Source organism: Microcebus murinus, chromosome 21 (assembly GCF_040939455.1).
Source record: "Microcebus murinus isolate Inina chromosome 21, M.murinus_Inina_mat1.0, whole genome shotgun sequence".
Lineage (NCBI taxonomy): Eukaryota > Metazoa > Chordata > Mammalia > Primates > Cheirogaleidae > Microcebus > Microcebus murinus.
The window spans coordinates 31489526-31507221 of record NC_134124.1 but is presented as its reverse complement, the minus strand read 5'-3'; the positions used below and the strand labels follow the sequence as shown (position 1 = coordinate 31507221).

General features: G+C 50.2%; 1 protein-coding gene across 2 annotated transcripts in view; it reads right to left on the bottom strand.

Moving 5' to 3' along the window:
• The window catches only part of WWC1 (WW and C2 domain containing 1), a 163490-nt gene that overhangs the window by 48645 nt on the left and 97149 nt on the right, over positions 1 to 17696 (bottom strand). Inside the window, exons 5-9 of one of the 2 annotated variants that reach the window (XM_075996278.1) lie at positions 17446 to 17525; positions 9944 to 10073; positions 8502 to 8648; positions 7157 to 7230; positions 3136 to 3378 (exon numbers count right to left, since the gene is read on the bottom strand). In XM_075996278.1, coding sequence (XP_075852393.1) covers positions 3136 to 3378; positions 7157 to 7230; positions 8502 to 8648; positions 9944 to 10073; positions 17446 to 17525 — 674 coding nt within the window. Of the gene's footprint in view, positions 1 to 3135; positions 3379 to 7156; positions 7231 to 8501; positions 8649 to 9943; positions 10074 to 12286; positions 12525 to 17445; positions 17526 to 17696 lie in introns of those variants that run through there. The other variant, XM_020283764.2, reaches the window with a different exon arrangement.

Sequence of the window (17696 nt, the reverse complement as noted above, 5' to 3'; positions counted from 1 at the left end):
AGCCACCGCGCCTGGCCGGCCGGCTGTGGAATCTTTGACCCCTGGTAAAAGCAAAGCCCAGAAAGGGTGTAAGGTCTGGTCAAGGAGCAGCTGGGGCTCGCCGTTTCTACCTTTGTTTTCCTCTTCTCTGTGGGACAAAAGCCACAAAGGTGTGCTCTGGGAGTAAAAGCAGGTCCCTATTGGGGCTTCGACGGGATGCTGAGGGACTTGGAGTCTGGCGGCCCTGACTTCCTGAGCACGGGGAGGGGCCAGCCACTGGCAGCGACACGGAGGTGCTGAGGCCACCCCCAGCGGCGCCGGGCTGAGGCGGCCAGATGGCGCGTGTGGTGCCTGGCACACGCGGGGAGGCTGAGGACACATCAAGCGTGGAGGCAGGCGGAGGCTCCAGAAGGTGGGGCTGGGATCCCCACAGGCTGCATCAGCACCTGGGGCGCCAGTCAAAAACGCAAGAGCCTGGGCTGCAGCTGAGGCCGAAGAATTGGTCCCCGGGCTGGGGCCGGAGAGCCCACACGCTAGCCAGCGTCCCGTGTGACCACATGCCAGCTCTTGGCGTGGGGGGCCTCGGGAATGGGGGTGGGGGAGGCAGAGGGTAGGACGAGGTTCGCCAGGATGCTGTGATTCTGCCTGACTTGTGATCGGGGCTCGGCAGGGCCTGCGGGCTGCCTTTCCTGGCTGCGTCTATTCCTGTCCTCAAAGGCACCTTGAATAGGAGAGGCCGTGTGTGAAGGTGAGGAGCATAATAATCCCATTTTGAGAGAGAGAGAGAGAGAGAGAGAGAGAGAAAAGGCAGGGGAGGGAGGGAAACAGACACTAAAAATAAAGACACACACGCACGCATGCGCGTGCACACGCATGAGAGGAAGAAACCTGGAGAGAAGGGCGGAGAACACCAGAGCCAGAGGGAGGAGCACAGACGGGCAGATGTGGCGCTCTAAGCAGACACCTGCGGGTGGGACGCCGACAGCTGGGCTGGGCTCCCCTCTCTCTGCCGTGGGAGGCTCCCAGCCATCAGCAAGGTACCCCACCCCAGTTTCCGTGGGCTCCCTCCTCAGACTTAGGGTCCTTGTGGCTTCCTGCACACGTGCCCCTGGCTCCCCCATTATTGCACCTGCCCAGGGGACCCTGCCCTCGAGGTTGCTTACGCAGCCCTGCTGGCGGGGGGACACCCTGGCCTCGGTGGACTGGCTGGGTGAACTCACTGCGCCAGGGCAGCCATGAGACCTTTGAAAGGATGGGGTCAAAGGCAACAAGAAAAGCCGCCTGCATGGGCAGCAGCCTGAAGTGAGCATGGGCTCCGGAGCCAGCAAGCCTAGGGGGTTCTAATCCCAGCACTGCCACTCAGTGATGTCAGGTGAGCCTCAGTTTCCTCATCTGTAAAATGGGGACTGGCCTCAGGGATACCAGGAGGTTTAAATGGGATGATATAGGTTACAGAGTTGGGGACATGATGCTAGCTTTCACATGTCGTATGTTTTAGGGGTCCCTAAGGGAACAACCTCCAATTTTGCTTTCAAGAAGGCAAAATTTTTATAGCAGAGAGCCTCAATTCATACTGTAGTCCAATGGCCTGCCTTCAGACTGTATAGGTATTCAATGTAATTATAGTAAATACTTAATTAACATCATCAACAGGTTCTTGGAAACTAACTTTAAGCAAAATGACAAATAGCAGTTTCTCAAATAACATCACTCCCCAGGGAAAGCAGGACAGAGTCTTGGTGCTCCAGGTGACTTCTAGCAGGTGCTTCCAAAGGCTGCAAAACTCCAATTATTCAAGCTCTATCCTTTTCCTCCTTCTTCTGCCTACCTGGTGGTGGGGCAGGGCCAATCGCCATTCCTGCCAGTGGAGGATGGAGGAGAGGAAATGGGTACACTGTAGACACCCGGCAGAGGAATCCTGATACAGTGCTTGGTGGGGAGAGGTTCCCACCACTGATCAGTCAAGGGGGTTTCTGAAGCCAAGAGAGGCCACGCAGGGGCTGCTCACTTGAGCATCAGGCCAAGTGCAAGACGGGCATACTCAGTCGCTAGGCTGGCACCAAGCTGGGGCCTTGGAGTGGGAAGGCTCCCTCAAGGCCCACCATAGGGTGGCAGAGAGAGCATGCATAGGAGCCTAGGCCCCCGGGGCTGCTTCAGCTGAACCACAGGCACGTTTACCAGTTTTACAAACTGGGCTTCTGCCTCTGATTTCATACAAAAAAGGTATTCTCTGGCTCATTCCTGGCCCCAAACACACATACAAACATTTGAAAATTACTAACTTTAATTCTAAGCTCCTTAAGGGCAAGGACCTTGTTGAATAAAGTCTTCTAAGGGAAAAAAAAAGAAAAAAGAAAAAAAGAAAATAACTAGAGAGAATTGATTTAAAGGGACCATGTCTTATAAATTCTGAATCCCTCAGATTGCATTACACACACAAAATATGCAACAAAACGTGTCTTAAGTAAACGAATAAGCACTGGCTGATGGACAGAGGAGTGAATGAGTGCGAAGCTGGGGTGGTGGCACCCCCTGCGGTCGCAGCTGCGTTCTGTGCAGTGTGGGTGGGCCGGCTAGTGGGACAGCAAAGGAAATAAGGACAGAGCCTGTTACGAGGTCGGGACCAAAGAATATAAACCAGCAGCTTTTACGCTTTATCAAGTCCACAGATGAAACTGACTCACAGTATTTTTGTTGTTGTTGTTGTTAAATTTTGTTTAGATGCCAATATTTAAAAATTAAAAATCCAAACACTCCTTTTGCTTGAAATATAGGGACCTCTGGCAGCCTAAGGCCAGCACTCCCATTCGCTGGAGCAGGAAGACTGCTCTTGCTTTAGTCCGGTGGGGTCTGTGCACTCCAGTCCGATAAGGGCCACCTCCAGGTGGGTCTCTAGCATTTCCATGACCTGCCTGGCCCCCATCAGCACGCCAGTTTGCAACCCCCATCCACACCAGTGTTTTGCAAACTGCAACCTTCAGCGCCTTAGCAATAGTGAAATCAATCTGGTGGACACGAAAAGAACAGTCCGAAAAGAAAGGCGAGAGAAGACGTCAGATGTAAAGAGTGTGCGCTGTTTGGTGAACCTAGTATTAGGTCACAATATAAAATGTGCATCACTGTCACCAAGTTGGAAAACAATTGCCCCGGCCCCACCTCTCCGTCAGCGCCTTGCTCTGGGTGTCCCGGGCTGCCTGCAGGTCCTTCTCCAGCCGCTTCCGGGCCACCTCCAGCTGCTCCACCTCCTCCTGGGTCCACTTCCGGGGGCTGATGAAGCGCATCTCCTTCAGCAGCTCCTCCTTCTCGTTGATGAGGATCAGCCGGTCCCTCTCCGAGTCCAGAACTCCAGGCCAGGCCTCACTGTCGAGCTTGGCCAGCTGGATCTTCAGGTTGGCAATCCTGGGGGCCAAGAAGGCAGGCATGACTGGCGTGCCCAGCGGCATTGCGGGACAGGGAAACAGAATTCACGTCCAAGGTCATAATGTCTGAGGAACCACGGCAGACTCAGAGTGATCTGTGACAGTTATTGTCTTCTTTTTGGACAGCATGTCAGGAGCAAGGAACCTGTTTTTATCTAAACACACACATGGGGGGGTGCCTGCCATGTGCCAACAATGGAGGCGGCTCTGCAGGGATGGGGCACAGACACGAGCAAGGCCATGTCCTTGTCCTGAGAGACACTAAGCCTGGTTCCACAGGGACTTGGATTCATCACCAGGCAATAACCTCTTAATACAAGTTGTGTGACCCTGGGCAAGTCGCTCATCTCTCTGAAGGGAATAACAAAACTTCCTTCCCCAGGGGGTTGTGCTCAAAGGTTTTTTTTTTTTTTTTTTTTTTTTTATTTTTTTTTAATATTTTTTTTAATGGACGAGGTTCTGGGGCCCCAAGAGCAGGGGCCCCGGAAGTCGCCCCATGCTCAAAGGTTTTATGACACAATTTATAAACCCTCAAAGCACAGTATTTGGCACATAGTAAGCCCTCAAATACATTTTTTTTTTAAACAGAGTCTTACTCTGTTGCCCAGGCTAGAGTGCCATGGCATCAGACTAGCTCACAGCAACCTCAAACTCCTGGGCTCAAGCGATCCTGCTGCCTCAGCCTCCCGAGTAGCTGGGACTACAGGCATGGCCACCATGTGCGGCTAATTTTTTCTATATATTTTTAGTTGGCCAATTAATTGCTATTTTTAGTAGAGACGGGGTCTTGCTCTTGCTCAGGCTGGTTTCAAACTCCTGACCTTGAGCGATCCACCCGCCTCGGCCTCCCAGAGTGCTAGGATTACAGGCGTGAGCCACCGCGCCCGGCCCCCAATAAATATTTCTACTGCTGCTGTTATTACTGGTGTGACCGCTTACTAGGTGTGTAACACTGGGCAAACTCCAGGGGCTGTGAAGATAAGACAAACAATTACTTATCCATCAGAATGGTTGTGAAAATCAGCAATAATGTATTCATGGTGTCAGCACATAATAATAGGTACTGAATGAGTGGCAGTCCTGGCCCACTAGGACTGCAATTACTGATCATCTGTTCTCAATTCAGAGAGAGGTGGTAATGCTACGTATACAGCTGTAGATTTGGGGTCAGAGGCCTTTAGTTAGAGTCCTAACTCTGACCTTGATGGAAGTGACTATTTTTTAAGAAATCATTTTGGTATTATGAGACTCTAGTATAGGGCCTGGTATACCACAGGCACTTAATAAAGGTTAAAGTAAAGAGCTGGCAGCCCTATCTCTTAATTTTTCTAAGACTCAATATCCTCTCATCTGTAATGTGCGGATGATCCATAACCCATCCTACAGGGAGGGTTATGAGGACCAAATGAAAACACAGCACTTAAAGCTCTTTACACATTGGCGAGTATTATATAGATATTAAGTATTATTATCATTGGGCCAAAATAAGACTCACAGTATAACTAAAACTATTGCTATAAATATCTAAAAACAATCATGATGTGATCCCTTAGGACTTGGCCTCTGCAACATGCTTTCAGCTCTCATGCCCTGGCCTCACCCCATCCTTAAAGGGTGGATAAGATACGGGTTGTAGGGCATGCACAGTGGCTCACGCCTGTAATCCTAGCACTCTGGGAGGCCGAGGTGGGAGGATCACTCAAGGTCAGGAGTTCGAAACCAGCCTGAGCAAGAGCGAGACCCCGTCTCTACTAAAAATAGAAAGAAATTAATTGCCTAACTAAAAATATATAGAAAAATTAGCTGGGCATGGTGGCACATGCCTATAGTCCCATCTACTTGGGAGGCTGAGGCAGAAGGATTGCTTGAGCCCAGGAGTTTGAGGTTGTTGTGAGCTAAGCTGATGCCACGACACTCTAGCAGGGGTAACAGAGTAAGACTCTGTCTCAAAAAAAGTAAAATGGCATAGTATTCGCATATAACCTATGTACATCTTCAAGTCATCTCTAGATTACTTATAATACCTAATACAATATAAAGGCTATGCAAATAGTTATTTATACTTAAAAATATATATTACTTTTTATTGTTGTATTATTTTTTATTGTTTCTTTTCCCCCTGAATATTTTCAATCCTTGCTTGGTTGAATTCACAGATATGGAAATTGTTGATACAGAGGGTCAACTGTAGTTAATTATTCAATTTTCATATCCATGTGTGCAGTAATCCACAAGATTGGCTTTGGGACAACTCTGTAACTGTTGTTTGTTCTCCAGCAGTTTGAGAACAGAATGGCATGGTAAGGCCTGGCAGGGGCTCTACCACACACAGGACACTGAGCTCTGGAGTGGATCCAAGGTTCAGAGTGGTCTCCCTCAGAGGGACAAACAGTGGCCATCCAAATACAGGAGTCCTGCTGTTTTGCTGGGCCCCTAGGGGGCACTGCAATAGTACACAGGACATCTGTTTCTTTCTGCCACACCAATATCTGACTCCTCCTTTTGTTAATAATACTCCAATTTGTCTTTGGGAAACCAGTCACTTGGTTCCCACAAAGCTGACCATTTCCAGCATTGGGCACATGATCCATGCCTGGACCTTCAGAGAATTCCAATTCCCTCCACCCACTACTGTCCTGCAACAATGACTGGGCTTGAGACCCACTGGCTTTTTTGAGTAAATCAAAACCACTGAGTCTATGTAACATCATTTGAGTCCCTGGATCCAGCCATGCCTGAAGCTAGTAATCCCAGAACTTTGGAATTAAATAAGCCAATAAATCCCCCCCCCCCTTTTTTTTGCTTCCTCTAGTTTCCATCAGATTTTTGTCATTGCTGCAAAGAGTTCTGCTGTTTAGAGTTGGCAGAGCAGCAGAGCTGGGCACTGCCACACTCTACAGGCCGGGCACCTTCATCTAAAGAGGAATCCATGCAACGTGCCTATCTTTGTCCACCACCAGAATGCCCAGTGTGTTCTTTCCCAATAAGGCTGGCTCAGTGTATAGGAAGATCATGAACTTGAAGCCAGATTGTCCAGGGTTCAAATTCTGCCTCTACCACCTGGAAAAGTCATGAAACACCTTGGGCCTTCCCTCCTCTCTAACATGGCAATAATAAGATAGAAGCTGTGCTATAAGGTTGCTTTTAAAATTAAACAAGAAGATGTATGTACAAATGTTTTAGTACAATAAACAAGCTGTTTAGGCGTACAACAGATGTTCTAAAAATGTCAGCTTTAATTATTATTTCAATTTTGTGGTAGTAGAACCCAACTACTTAAGATTCTGTGAAGCCACAGAGCATCTAAATCCCTACAGTCTCTGCATTGTTTAAAAGCATCGCTTGCTCCCAGTTGTACAGGAGACCCTGAAGCAGGTAGCACCCACAGTCTTTGTAGCCTGTTGCCAAAACTCCAGTTGTGCTCCTTAAACCAAACTGCTTGCAGGATCACTGGGTAATTTCAGCTGCAGAAACCAAGACAGGCAAGTGGAAAGATAACTAGGCTTTGAGGTTGAACAAATCTGGGTTCAAAGCATAGTTCCATTCTCTACCCAGTGAAATGTCCTGGGTCATCATCTCCTCTCTGGATTTTAGAGAGGATTAAAATATAAAGATGATAATCCCTGTCTTCCTAATCTTTGTGAGGATTAAACAAGACGAGGTGTGCAGAATGCCAGGCGCAGGGCAGGTATTCCATTAGTACAATAGTGGTTGTGATTATAGGAACCATCCCGGCCCTAGTCCCAAGCCCTAATTACCTTCTCTTAGCCTCTTCGTATCGAAGGCGCAATCTGACCTTCTCTGCCAACTGATTGTTGCTGCTGGTGCCGAACTGGAGGAGAAGAACAGAGTCGGGAATTACACGGCTGTTGCGGCCGGTGCTGAGTTGGGTTTCAAGAGCTCACAAGAGACTTGACAGCTTGCGTGGGCAGTAGCCAAGAATAGCCCCCGGTGACAGGGCCAGCTGTGCAGATCTCAGGGATGCTGGTTAAGCAAAAGCCCTTTCCTTCCTTCAGGCCGTGGGGACAGCCCCGAACTCAGACATCTACCACTTTGAAAACAGAAGCCAGAGGCCCAGAATATCATTTTGCAGCTCCAAATGGCTTGGAGCCAATTCAAGCCACAGAAGCGTGGGGGACAGTTGGTGAGGAGGAAACGGGGACAGCCAACACGCAAGAAAGCCATTCTGGGGCACCGGGGAGGGGCTTGCTGCAAAACTCAAGAGAGGCTGCAGTCAGAAGTGAGACGCCGGGGGAGCGGGGAGAAGACCCTAGAACTCAGAAGGAGGCACACAGTTAATTCACAAATACTTCAGCCTGCAGGCAGCTTGTAGCTGGACACATGGGCAGTGTGGGGAAGGAAGGGACAGCCCCTTTCGCAATGCTAGTTTGTCAAGAGCAGCAAGAAGCTACTACAAGGCTCACCCGATCACACATGGACATAGCTTCTCTTCACAAGTGGGAAGACAGCTATGGAAATCAGACAGGAATAGCTTTCAGCCACGGAGGCTGGGAGGCAGATTTATTCAATGTCTCCTGCTCTAGGAAGACAAAAGCACCCCAGAAGTTATGGATCACCGTGGTCAGCCCTATGCTCATGCTTTCCCCGAGCTACCTCTGGACAGCATTTCCACTGTTCATAATAACTAGGACGGGACTGAGCTTTGGAACTTGGAGTCAAGCAGCTGTCTGAAAGCTGCATGCATTGTTTTGGGACCAACGGGAGGAAAATATCCTCTGTTTTCCAGCTGGTGAAAGAAAAACAGAATGAAATTGCAAAATAATAATAAAGAAAGACACTTTGTCCTTTAAAAATGCTTTCTGTGCAGCATCTGGAGATGCCACACCTGGCCAGGCGACACTCAGGGCTGTGGCGTCTGCCTACGCTGGGTTTTCCTCCACACCATCGTGTCATATCCTCCTGGGGCCAGGAGGACTGCAAGGGACAGAGCTCCAGAGGGCTGAGATAGCAGCAGCCCCTCGGGGAGCCACCGGCCGGCCGGCTCCTCAGGTGACAAAGGAGAAGGCAGCTGCCACCCCGCAGCAGTCTCCAGGCTGCTGTTCCCCCCCCCCGCACCCCCCGCAGCAGGCGCCGCCTACTCACGCTTCCCGAGATGTCCGTCTGGGAGCTCACGTCCAGGTACTGTTTCGGCAGAGGGAAACCCGAGCTCTCCAGAGAGCTGCTGCTGGACCACAGGTCCGAGTGGGACCCCCTGTCGGTGCGGAAGTTGTCCTTCAGCATGGCGAGGCTCTGAGGACAGGGAGGGCAGGGTCGGGCAGGGTTGGTGATGCTCCTTCCCGGGAGGGAGCGCCGGGTCTGCCACGCCCCCTCTCGAGCTCCCCTAACGTTAGGAACCCGTGTGTGTCCAGATGTCCCACTGGTCCCTGGTGGAGAACTGGCAGCAGGGAGCAGGTCCTCGCCAGGTGTCAGGCTCTGTGTCGGGTGTCAGGCTCTGGGCCCTTTGTGGGGTAGAGCCACACTAACTGAGCTGGAAGCCCTGCTCTGCTGTTTCCTAGCTGTGTGCTCTGAGCTGGCTGATTAGCCTCTCTGTGCCTCAATTTCCTCTCCTGCAAAATGGGAATAATGACATATCCTAACTCACAGGGCTGTCATATTGATTAAATGAGGTGACAAGTGTGAAACGCTAGCAACTACAGTCAATACTCAGTACCTGTCAGCTTTACCGTGACCTTACCTAATCCTGACAGTCCTGACCTATGACTATCCACATTTTATGGAAGAGAAGCTGACATCTGACAGAGCCAGGATTCGGACCTGGTCTATGTGACTTAAGACTCAGTGCTCTCGACTGCTAACCACAACAGGAACCCGCTTCACTGTCCACAGGTGCCTCGTCCAAGTGTTTTCCCTGGGCTGATGTTCTGGGCAGGGGCTTCGAAACTGTGCTGTCCTAGAGCACACAGCTTCCTTCTCTAAGTCACTTATAGCATCCCTGAGTCTCAGACTCCTAATCTGCCAGTGGGAACCACAATAAGACATCTCAGAGGCCAGGGGGGCTCCTGGGAGGGGAGGTGGTTTGTACAGGGTTAAGAGAATGGGCTCCACCGTTTACTCCCTGAGATGTACGGTCTCTGCATAACGGAGACAAACTGGAGTTGATGCAAGAGGTAAGTGAGACATGATGCCTGCAAAGGGCTCGTCACAACTGCCTGGCACATTAAGTAATAGCTGTTATAACTTGTTCAGTTCCCAGTGCAGATTCAGAACACACAATGGAATGCTTATAGAGACGCCGCATTTTGATGTCAAAACCACCTCCCTACATTTGGTTCTTTGAACAGGAAGCTAGGTGGCTAAGCCAGTGGCTAGGCTGTGGTCTTTGGACTAGGCCAGGCGGCTCCCATCCCAACTCTGCCGTTTACACTAGCTGTGTGACCTTAGGAAAGCCACTGAATGCTTTTGAGCCTCCATTTCCTCCTCTATAAAACAGAACCAAAACCCCAAGAAGACTGGTAACGACAACGGGGTACGTGAGTGCCGGCACTCAGGGTCCTCAGGAGAAACTGAGATGGGAACGTGTGTACCTTAATGAGATCTTGCTTTTCCTTTTCCCCACAGGTGATGGCCTTCTTGATGGCTTTCGTTTCTCTCAAGACAGCCTGAGCTTCGTCCAGTTTGTAGCTGCCCTGAGTATCAGACATTTTCTTATCGATTCTAGGAGACAGTTAATGGAGAAGGTCAGACTTAGGGTGAGGGACAGGGATTCGCCAGGGGAAAAGCACACACCATCGTACTTCAGTCGCTTAAGAAATCTCCTCCCTCTGTCCTGCACACCCTTCCTCCCTGGGTCGCACTTGTGGGGTGAGGCCCAGAAGGTCCCTGCGACACTGCAAGTGTCCCACAGCTGCAGGAGCAAGCAGCAACGCCGCTCTTGAAGTCGAGGCTCCTCTAAACATCAACTTACGGGAGGCCGTCCCTCACCACCTCCGGGCCCTCCAGCCTGGGCAGGGGCTTTGCACATACACTGCATGTAGTTTTGACACTGCAGTCATTTCTTTGTGTGATAATTTAAAGCTTATGTGGCGGCATCTTTGACTGGAATCTGGCAGGCTTGGAGCAGGGGGCAGTGTTGAACACGTTTGTTTTGGTTGCCAGCATAGAACAGGTTTTTTGGTTTTTTTTTCAGACAGTCTTACTCTGTTGCCCAGGCTAGAGTGCCGTGGCGCCAGCCTAGCTCACAGCAACCTCAAACTCCTGGGCTCAAGCAATCCTCCTGCCTCAGCCTCCCAAGAAGCTGGGACTACAGGCATGCACCACCATGCCCGGCTAATTTTTTACATATATTTTTAGTTAGCCACTTAATTTCTTTCTATTTTTAGTAGAGACTGGGTCTCACTTTCTTTTTTTTTTTTTTTTTGAGACAGAGTCTCACTCTGTTGCCCGGGCTAGAATGCTGTGGTGTCAGCCTGGCTCACAGCAACCTCAAACTCCTGGGCTCAAGCGATCCTCCTGCCTCAGCCTCCCGAGTAGCTGGGACTACAGGCATGTGCCACCATGCCCGGCTAATTTTTTTTTTATATATATATTTTTAGTTGGCCACTTAATTTCTTTCCATTTATAGTAGAGACAGGGTCTCGCTCTTGCTCAGGCTGGTTTCAAACTCCTGACTTTGAGCAATCCTCCTGCCTCGGCCTCCCAGAGTGCTAGGATTATGGGCATGAGCCACCGTGCCTGGCTTAATCTGAGCCTCAACCTTAGCACTATGGACATTTGGGGCTGGATCATTCTCTGTTGTGTGGAGGGTAGACTGTCCAGTACATTATAGGATGTTTAGCAGCATCACTGGCCTGCAGTTGTGACAACCGAAACTGTCTCCATGTATTCCCTAAGGTGCCGTGGGAGAGAGGGAGCACAACCATCCCGTCAGGAACCACCGTCCTTAACAAGCATGCGCTGAGTTAATGAACACGTGAAGAAAAGGACAGACTCCTATTAGTCGCATGACCTTGGGCATGTCTCTCTAGCACACAGAGCCTCAGTTTCCTCCTCTAAAAAATCCTGGATGATGTTATCTGCCTTGGTCCCTATTCATGGAGTCCTTAGGAACATCAAATGAGGTAAAGGATGGAAAATTTTGTGGTGAACTAAGAACTACTGTACAAATATAAGAGATTCAAACACTTCTTGCCCGGAGAGCTCATCGGCTTATCCCAGCCCTACATATAGGGGCATTCTGATGGCGGGAAAGGATTAAAAAAAAAAAAAAAGCTAAGGGTCTTGATGTCGTTTTCTGAAGGCCAGATCAAACCAGAGCCGGGGTCTGGGGGCTGAGCGGCCGGAGAGGGGGGCTGAGGTGTGGGAAGGCAGCCAGGGCAGAGACAGTTTAACCGCTTCATGCTTTTGCCAAAGGCTAGGCCTGAGGATTCCGCCCAAGGTGGAGAAAAAGAAGTTTCACCGTCTGAGGGAACAGCACGAAACCATTATTTCAGGACGAGGAGCCGCTCGCAGGCATTCCTCTGTGGTTACCTGCTGCAGGCCGCACTGTCCCGGGCCCAGAATAACCGGGGTGGGGAATCGCTCAGAGAGAGCAGATTTTGCCGGGCCCCACCGTGCCCGCCAGCCAGCGAGCAGGGGAGAGGGAGGCGGGCGCGGACTCCACACCCCCGCCATTCCCGCCACCCCCACGGGCACTTCAGCCTCCGCAGAGAGAAAACAAAGCCCCATTTGTGTCTCCTCACTAAAAATAGCCCGTCTATTCCTTTCGAGGACTTAGGCCTGGGCAGGCCTGCCAGGTCGGCTAAGACTGGTTGGTCTCAGATTTAGTCCGAAGCATGAGTCTAAGGGCGCTTCCCCAGCACGGCCCTGCCCGAGGTGGCGCCCGGGAGCGGGAGGCGGGGACTGGAGGCGGCCCCGCCCCGGCCGCAGACCTGGGGGAGACGCCGCCGCCGCCATTTGCTGGAGCGCGTCCGAGGGCTGGGGGCTCTGTGAGGGGGCCGTGCCCAGCCGTCCTCTGCCAACAGGGCGAGAGTGGCTTTGAATCCCCAGCAGGATGGGACAGAAGCCGTCTGTCTGCTGGGCCTCTGACGGCCTCTACCTGATTCCTTCCAGGGCCTTAGCAACCCGGGCTCTGGAATTTGGCTCCGGAGAGTGGCTCTGAGACGGAGCACTCTCAGGACGGAGCTGGGGAGGGGCGGGTGGGGGGAGAACAAAGGGTCACCATTATGTACTCAGTGAATGAACTTTTTTTTGAGGGAAAGAAAAGTTGTGTGTGTGTGTGGGGGGGGGGGTTGCATGTGTTTTAGGATTTCCAAATCCCTCAGCTGTCCTTTCTCTCAGGCCTTCAGACTCACACACCCGGTAGCCACAGCGCGGTGGGACGGCAGCCCTCTCTTCCCGCCCGTTCACCTGGGCACCGCGGCTCCTGTGACGGCAGAGATGCTGCCCTGCCTCCTCCCACAGGGACCAGAGGCCTGGCCTCCCTCCTTTCCTATCTACAAGGGCTCGAGGGGGCTGACAGCCCAAAGTCCCAAGCTTTCCTCTTGATTTCTCTTTCAGTCTTCTCAAAGAGGCATCCTTCAGCCCTCATCAACCTCTTCTTTCTCTTTAGAACTCGGGTTGCTGACTATGAATTGAACAAACGGATTTGTAGCACTGAGTAACGCAGCTAGTGTAATCAAGGAACCTCGTCTAGTATAATCACAGTCTTGACGGGCGACACAACTGCTCTTAAGAAACAACAGAGTGGCCGCACAGAGTGGCGTCACACCTGTAATCCTAGCACTCTGGGAGGCCGAGGCAGGCGGATTGCTTGAGGTCAGGAGTTCGAAACCAGCCTGAGCAAGAGCGAGACCTGTCTCTACTATAAATAAAAAGAAATTAATTGGCCAACTAATATATATATATATATAAATTAGCTGGGCATGGTGGCCCATGCCTGTAGTCCCAGCTACTTGGGAGGCTGAGGCAGCAGGATTGCTTGAGCCCAGGAGTTTGAGGTTGCTGTGAGCTAGGCTGACGCCACGGCACTCACTCTAGCCTGGGCAACAAAGCGAGACTCTATCTCAAAAAAAGAAAAAAGAAACAACAGAGCTGTATGCTACTCGCAGCCCATCAGCTTCTAGGAGTGAAAATGACATTCAGTCAATGTTATCTTGGCAGCTCCTTAAGGATAAGTTTACCTTCCCTCGTGTTCTGCTAAGAGAGGAGGCTAAGAAGTAGAAGTGACTAGATGGTTCCCTGTTAAACCCTGAAAAGAATTCCAAGGGAGCTGGAAAGGGGCCTTATATTTTCTGGGTATGGGGAGAGGGTTTACTGGGGATGATGCCAGGAAGGGAGGTATTAAGACACGCGCTTCAAAATCCAACAGTCCTGGTTTTAGACTCAGCTCGGACACTTGCTAGGTGGGTGGCCTTGGGTATATTTTTAACATTGTCAGTGCCCTCATCCATAAAACAGGGCACAACAAAAACTCTTAAGCATGGATAAAGAGAATGAAATGAGGTAGCGAATCTAAAGTGTTTACCTAGCATGATGTCTAGCCCAGAGTGGACAGACGTAGAGTTCCTCGAGTTGCCTTCAAAGCAGGCAACGAACTAGTGGTCACTACCCTACCCCCTCTCACGCTCACCTTCCTCCGTGCCAGGCCCTATCACATACGTGATGTGGATTATCCAACTCAATAGTTACAACCACTAATTTTTCAAATACATAAATTGAAGCTCAGGCCGGGCGTGGTGGCTCACGCCTGTAATCCTAGCACTCTGGGAGGCTGAGGCGGGAGGATCGCTCAAGGTCAGGAGTTCGAAATCAGCCTGAGCAAGAGCGAGACCCCGTCTCTACTATAAATAGAAAGAAATTAATTGGCCAACTAATATATATAGAAAACATTAGCCGAGGCTGAGGCAGCAGGATTGCTTGAGCCCAGGAGTTTGAGGTTGCTGTAAGAGAGGCTGATGCCATGGTACTCACTCTAGCTTGGGCAACAAAGCAAGACTCTGTCTCAAGAAAAAAAAAAAAAAAAAGAAAAGAAAAGAAACTGAAGTTCAGAGGAATTAAGTCACTTTTCTAAGGAACCAGGGAACTGGGATTTGAACCCGGGCCATCTGCCTCTTAAAGGTACATTCCTAACCATGCTCACTAAGGCAGAAGCCTTCCTCCACACTGGGTGCTGAGCCAGGCTCCCAGCTAGGAAATGTGGGCGGCCAGAACTGCAAAGGAGTCTTATCTGGGCCTAATATCAGACATGGGGCAGAGGGGTGGGGGAAAAAAAGGAGGCTTGTCTTGGGGTTTCAGCATCAGCTTACCAAACGACAAGAATTTTCAATGCTGCTACAGGGTGACAAAGCAGTAAAACAGGTTTGCAGTGGCTCAGAGAATAAAGGGAAGTGTTCTAACCAGAAGCTCTTGAGGGCTGCAGAAGCGGGAGGAGGGGGAGGAGGGGAGAGCCCATTCGGTAGGCTGATGTGGGAGTGAGTAGCTCTTAAACTATGTGCTCAGAAGCTGCTCTGCTGAAAGTGAAGGACTGAGGCTATTGCTTTAATAGGTCAAAAAGAGGAATTTTCTAAGCTCACACTATGGCCCCAAACTGTCACTGGTGCTACTGAAGATTATCAAGAAGCATAAAGCATGGTGCCTGGCTTTTTTTTTTTTGAGACAGGATCTCGCTTTGTTGCCCAGGCCAGAGTAAGTGGGCTAGAGTGAGTGCTGTGGCATCAGCCTAGCTCACAGCACTCACTCCGGGGCTCAAGCAATCCTACTGCCTCAGCCTCCCGAGTAGCTGGGACTACAGGCATGCACCACTATGCCCGGCTAATTTTTTTCTCTCTCTATATATATTAGTTGGCCAATTAATTTGTTTCTATTTATAGTAGAGATGGGGTCTTGCTCTTGCTCAGGCTGGTTTCGAACTCCTGACCTCGAGCAATCCTCCTGCCTCGGCCTCCCAGTGTGCTAGGATTACTGGCGTGAGCCACCTCGCCCGGCCCCTGGCTTTGACAAATTTAGAATCTGGTTTGAGAGACAGGATTGGCAGATGTATACATACATATATACAACACAGATATAAACAGACATATATATGTATGTATGTGTTTATGAGACAGAGTCTTGCTCTGTTGCCTGGGCATGAGGGCAGTGGCACGATCACAGCTCACTGCAACCTCAAACTCCTGGGCTGACGCAATCCTTCCGCCTCAGCCTCCTGAGTAGCTGGGACTATAGGCATGCACCACCATGCCCAGCTGATTTTTTCTTATTTTTTGTAGCGATGTGGTCTCACTCTTGCTCAGGCTGGTCTCGAACTTCTGGCTTCAAGCAATTCTCCCATCTTTGGCTTCCCAGAGTGCTAGGATTATAGGCATGAGCCACTGTGCTAGGCCTAATCGATCATTTATATTAATTTGTAAAACAAAAGAATTATACACAATTTATAATATAAAACTATGCTTTCTTATACCATGTGTTGTGCTGGATTCATGGTGGCTTACCCCAGGTGGTGGGGACTTGGAGGGTGGGAAGATATGAATAAGAACCAACCATCCCCTCAATGATGAACACAGTTCCCTCAATTAATAGGGCTTGGAGACAGACCTCCAGAGGCTTGGGGTGACGGCCATAGAATGGTGGGGGTGGACTTGAAGTTCAGGGAATGAGGAAAAGCTATAATAGTCAGGGGGAGAGACAGACAGACAGACAGACAGACAGACAGACAGACACAACAAGTGACCACAGAAACAGGCATCCATACAGGTGTGGCCTCCTGGGGAATCTAAGTGAGAGGCCCCTCGGAAGAGGGGAATCTACAAGATGTCCTGCCTAGAGCTTCCCAGAGGGCTACCAGACAAGTTTTGTAATGAACGCTCAATCAATCCAGCAGAGATACTGAACACAATTCAATGAATGAGTCTTGGTTACATGTTGTGGTTAATAACAATAAGCTAACATTTCTTAAGCACTTGCTATGTGACTCAGTTTCCTCATCTATAAAATTGGCTACAAGAGCATTTCTTATAGAGTTGCCATGAGGATCAAATGAACATACCCTCGTAGAAACACTGAAAGGGTTTCCAGGCACCGGGAAAACAAATGTCAAATCTCAGCTAATCTAAACATAATCGTGACAGTTAAGACAACTGCTCTTAAGAAACACAGAGCTGTATCTTCCTTGGCTGCCAGTCAGCTTCTAAAAGTGAAAATTGCATTTGGTCAAAGTTAATCCTGGAAACTCCTTCAGTCACCCACAGAGTAAAGTGTATGTGGCATTGTGTATACTTTTCCAATAATTCATTTTGGCTGGAAGAGATGGTTGTTCCTTCATCGGAGCACTGGGTGAAGTAGCTGCTCACTTTTAGGGGCCGTGGGAACAAAGAACGTGCTCTGATTGTGTGCCTATGAGACCGTACAGGATCTTCTAGAGGAGATGAGATGTGTTAACAAGAATGCTCGACAACACTTTGTTTCCATGCCTGGATAATAAAACTCAGCTGAGCAGAACAGACCTTAGCAGCTTTGGGAGTTCAGAGGATGATGAGAGCTCTGTGGTCTGAATGATTTCCCTTTCCTCTTTCCAAAACCTACCCTTTGGTGACAGTAGCCTCAGGAAGTGCCAGTGGAAGAGAACTTGAATAATCAGAGAGCCACATTTTTTTTTTTTTTTTTTTTGAGACAGTCTCACTCTGTTGCCCAGGCTAGAGTGCTGTGGTGTTAGCCTAGCTCACAGCAACCTCAAACTCTTGGGCTCAAAGGATCCTCCTGCCTCAGCCTCCTGAGTAGCTGGGACTACAGGCATGCACCATCATGCCTGGCTAATTTTTTCTATATATTTTTAGTTGGCCAATTGATTTCTTTCTATTTTTAGTAGAGACGGGGTCTCCCTCTTGTTCAGGCTGGTTTCGAACTCCTGACTTTGAGCGATCCTCCTGCCTTGGCCTCCCAGAGTGCTAGGGTTACAGGCGTGAGCCACTGTACCCGGCCAGAGAGCCACATTTTGAGACGGGAGAAAGGGACCAAAGGAGTGAGAGATGAGAGAGGGCAAGAGAGGCGCTGGTTGGGGGGTGGCCGCACGCTCTGCATGGCGGGGTGCACTTACTTCTTCAAGGTCTGAAAGCCACGCTCCTTGAACTGCAGCTCATGCTGGAGGTGAACCATCTCTCTCTTCAGCTTGTTGACCTGCAGGGCAGAGGGCCGCACACACGAGCTGGGTCAGAGGCTGACGTCAAGCTGCAGCGGCCTTCTCCCCAAAGGGGAGCCCAATCCCCTCGCTGTGCCTGCACGATGACTCAGGTCAGCATCCCAAGGCCACCTTGGTCACAGCCCCCTGCCCTCACCGGTATTGGTCTC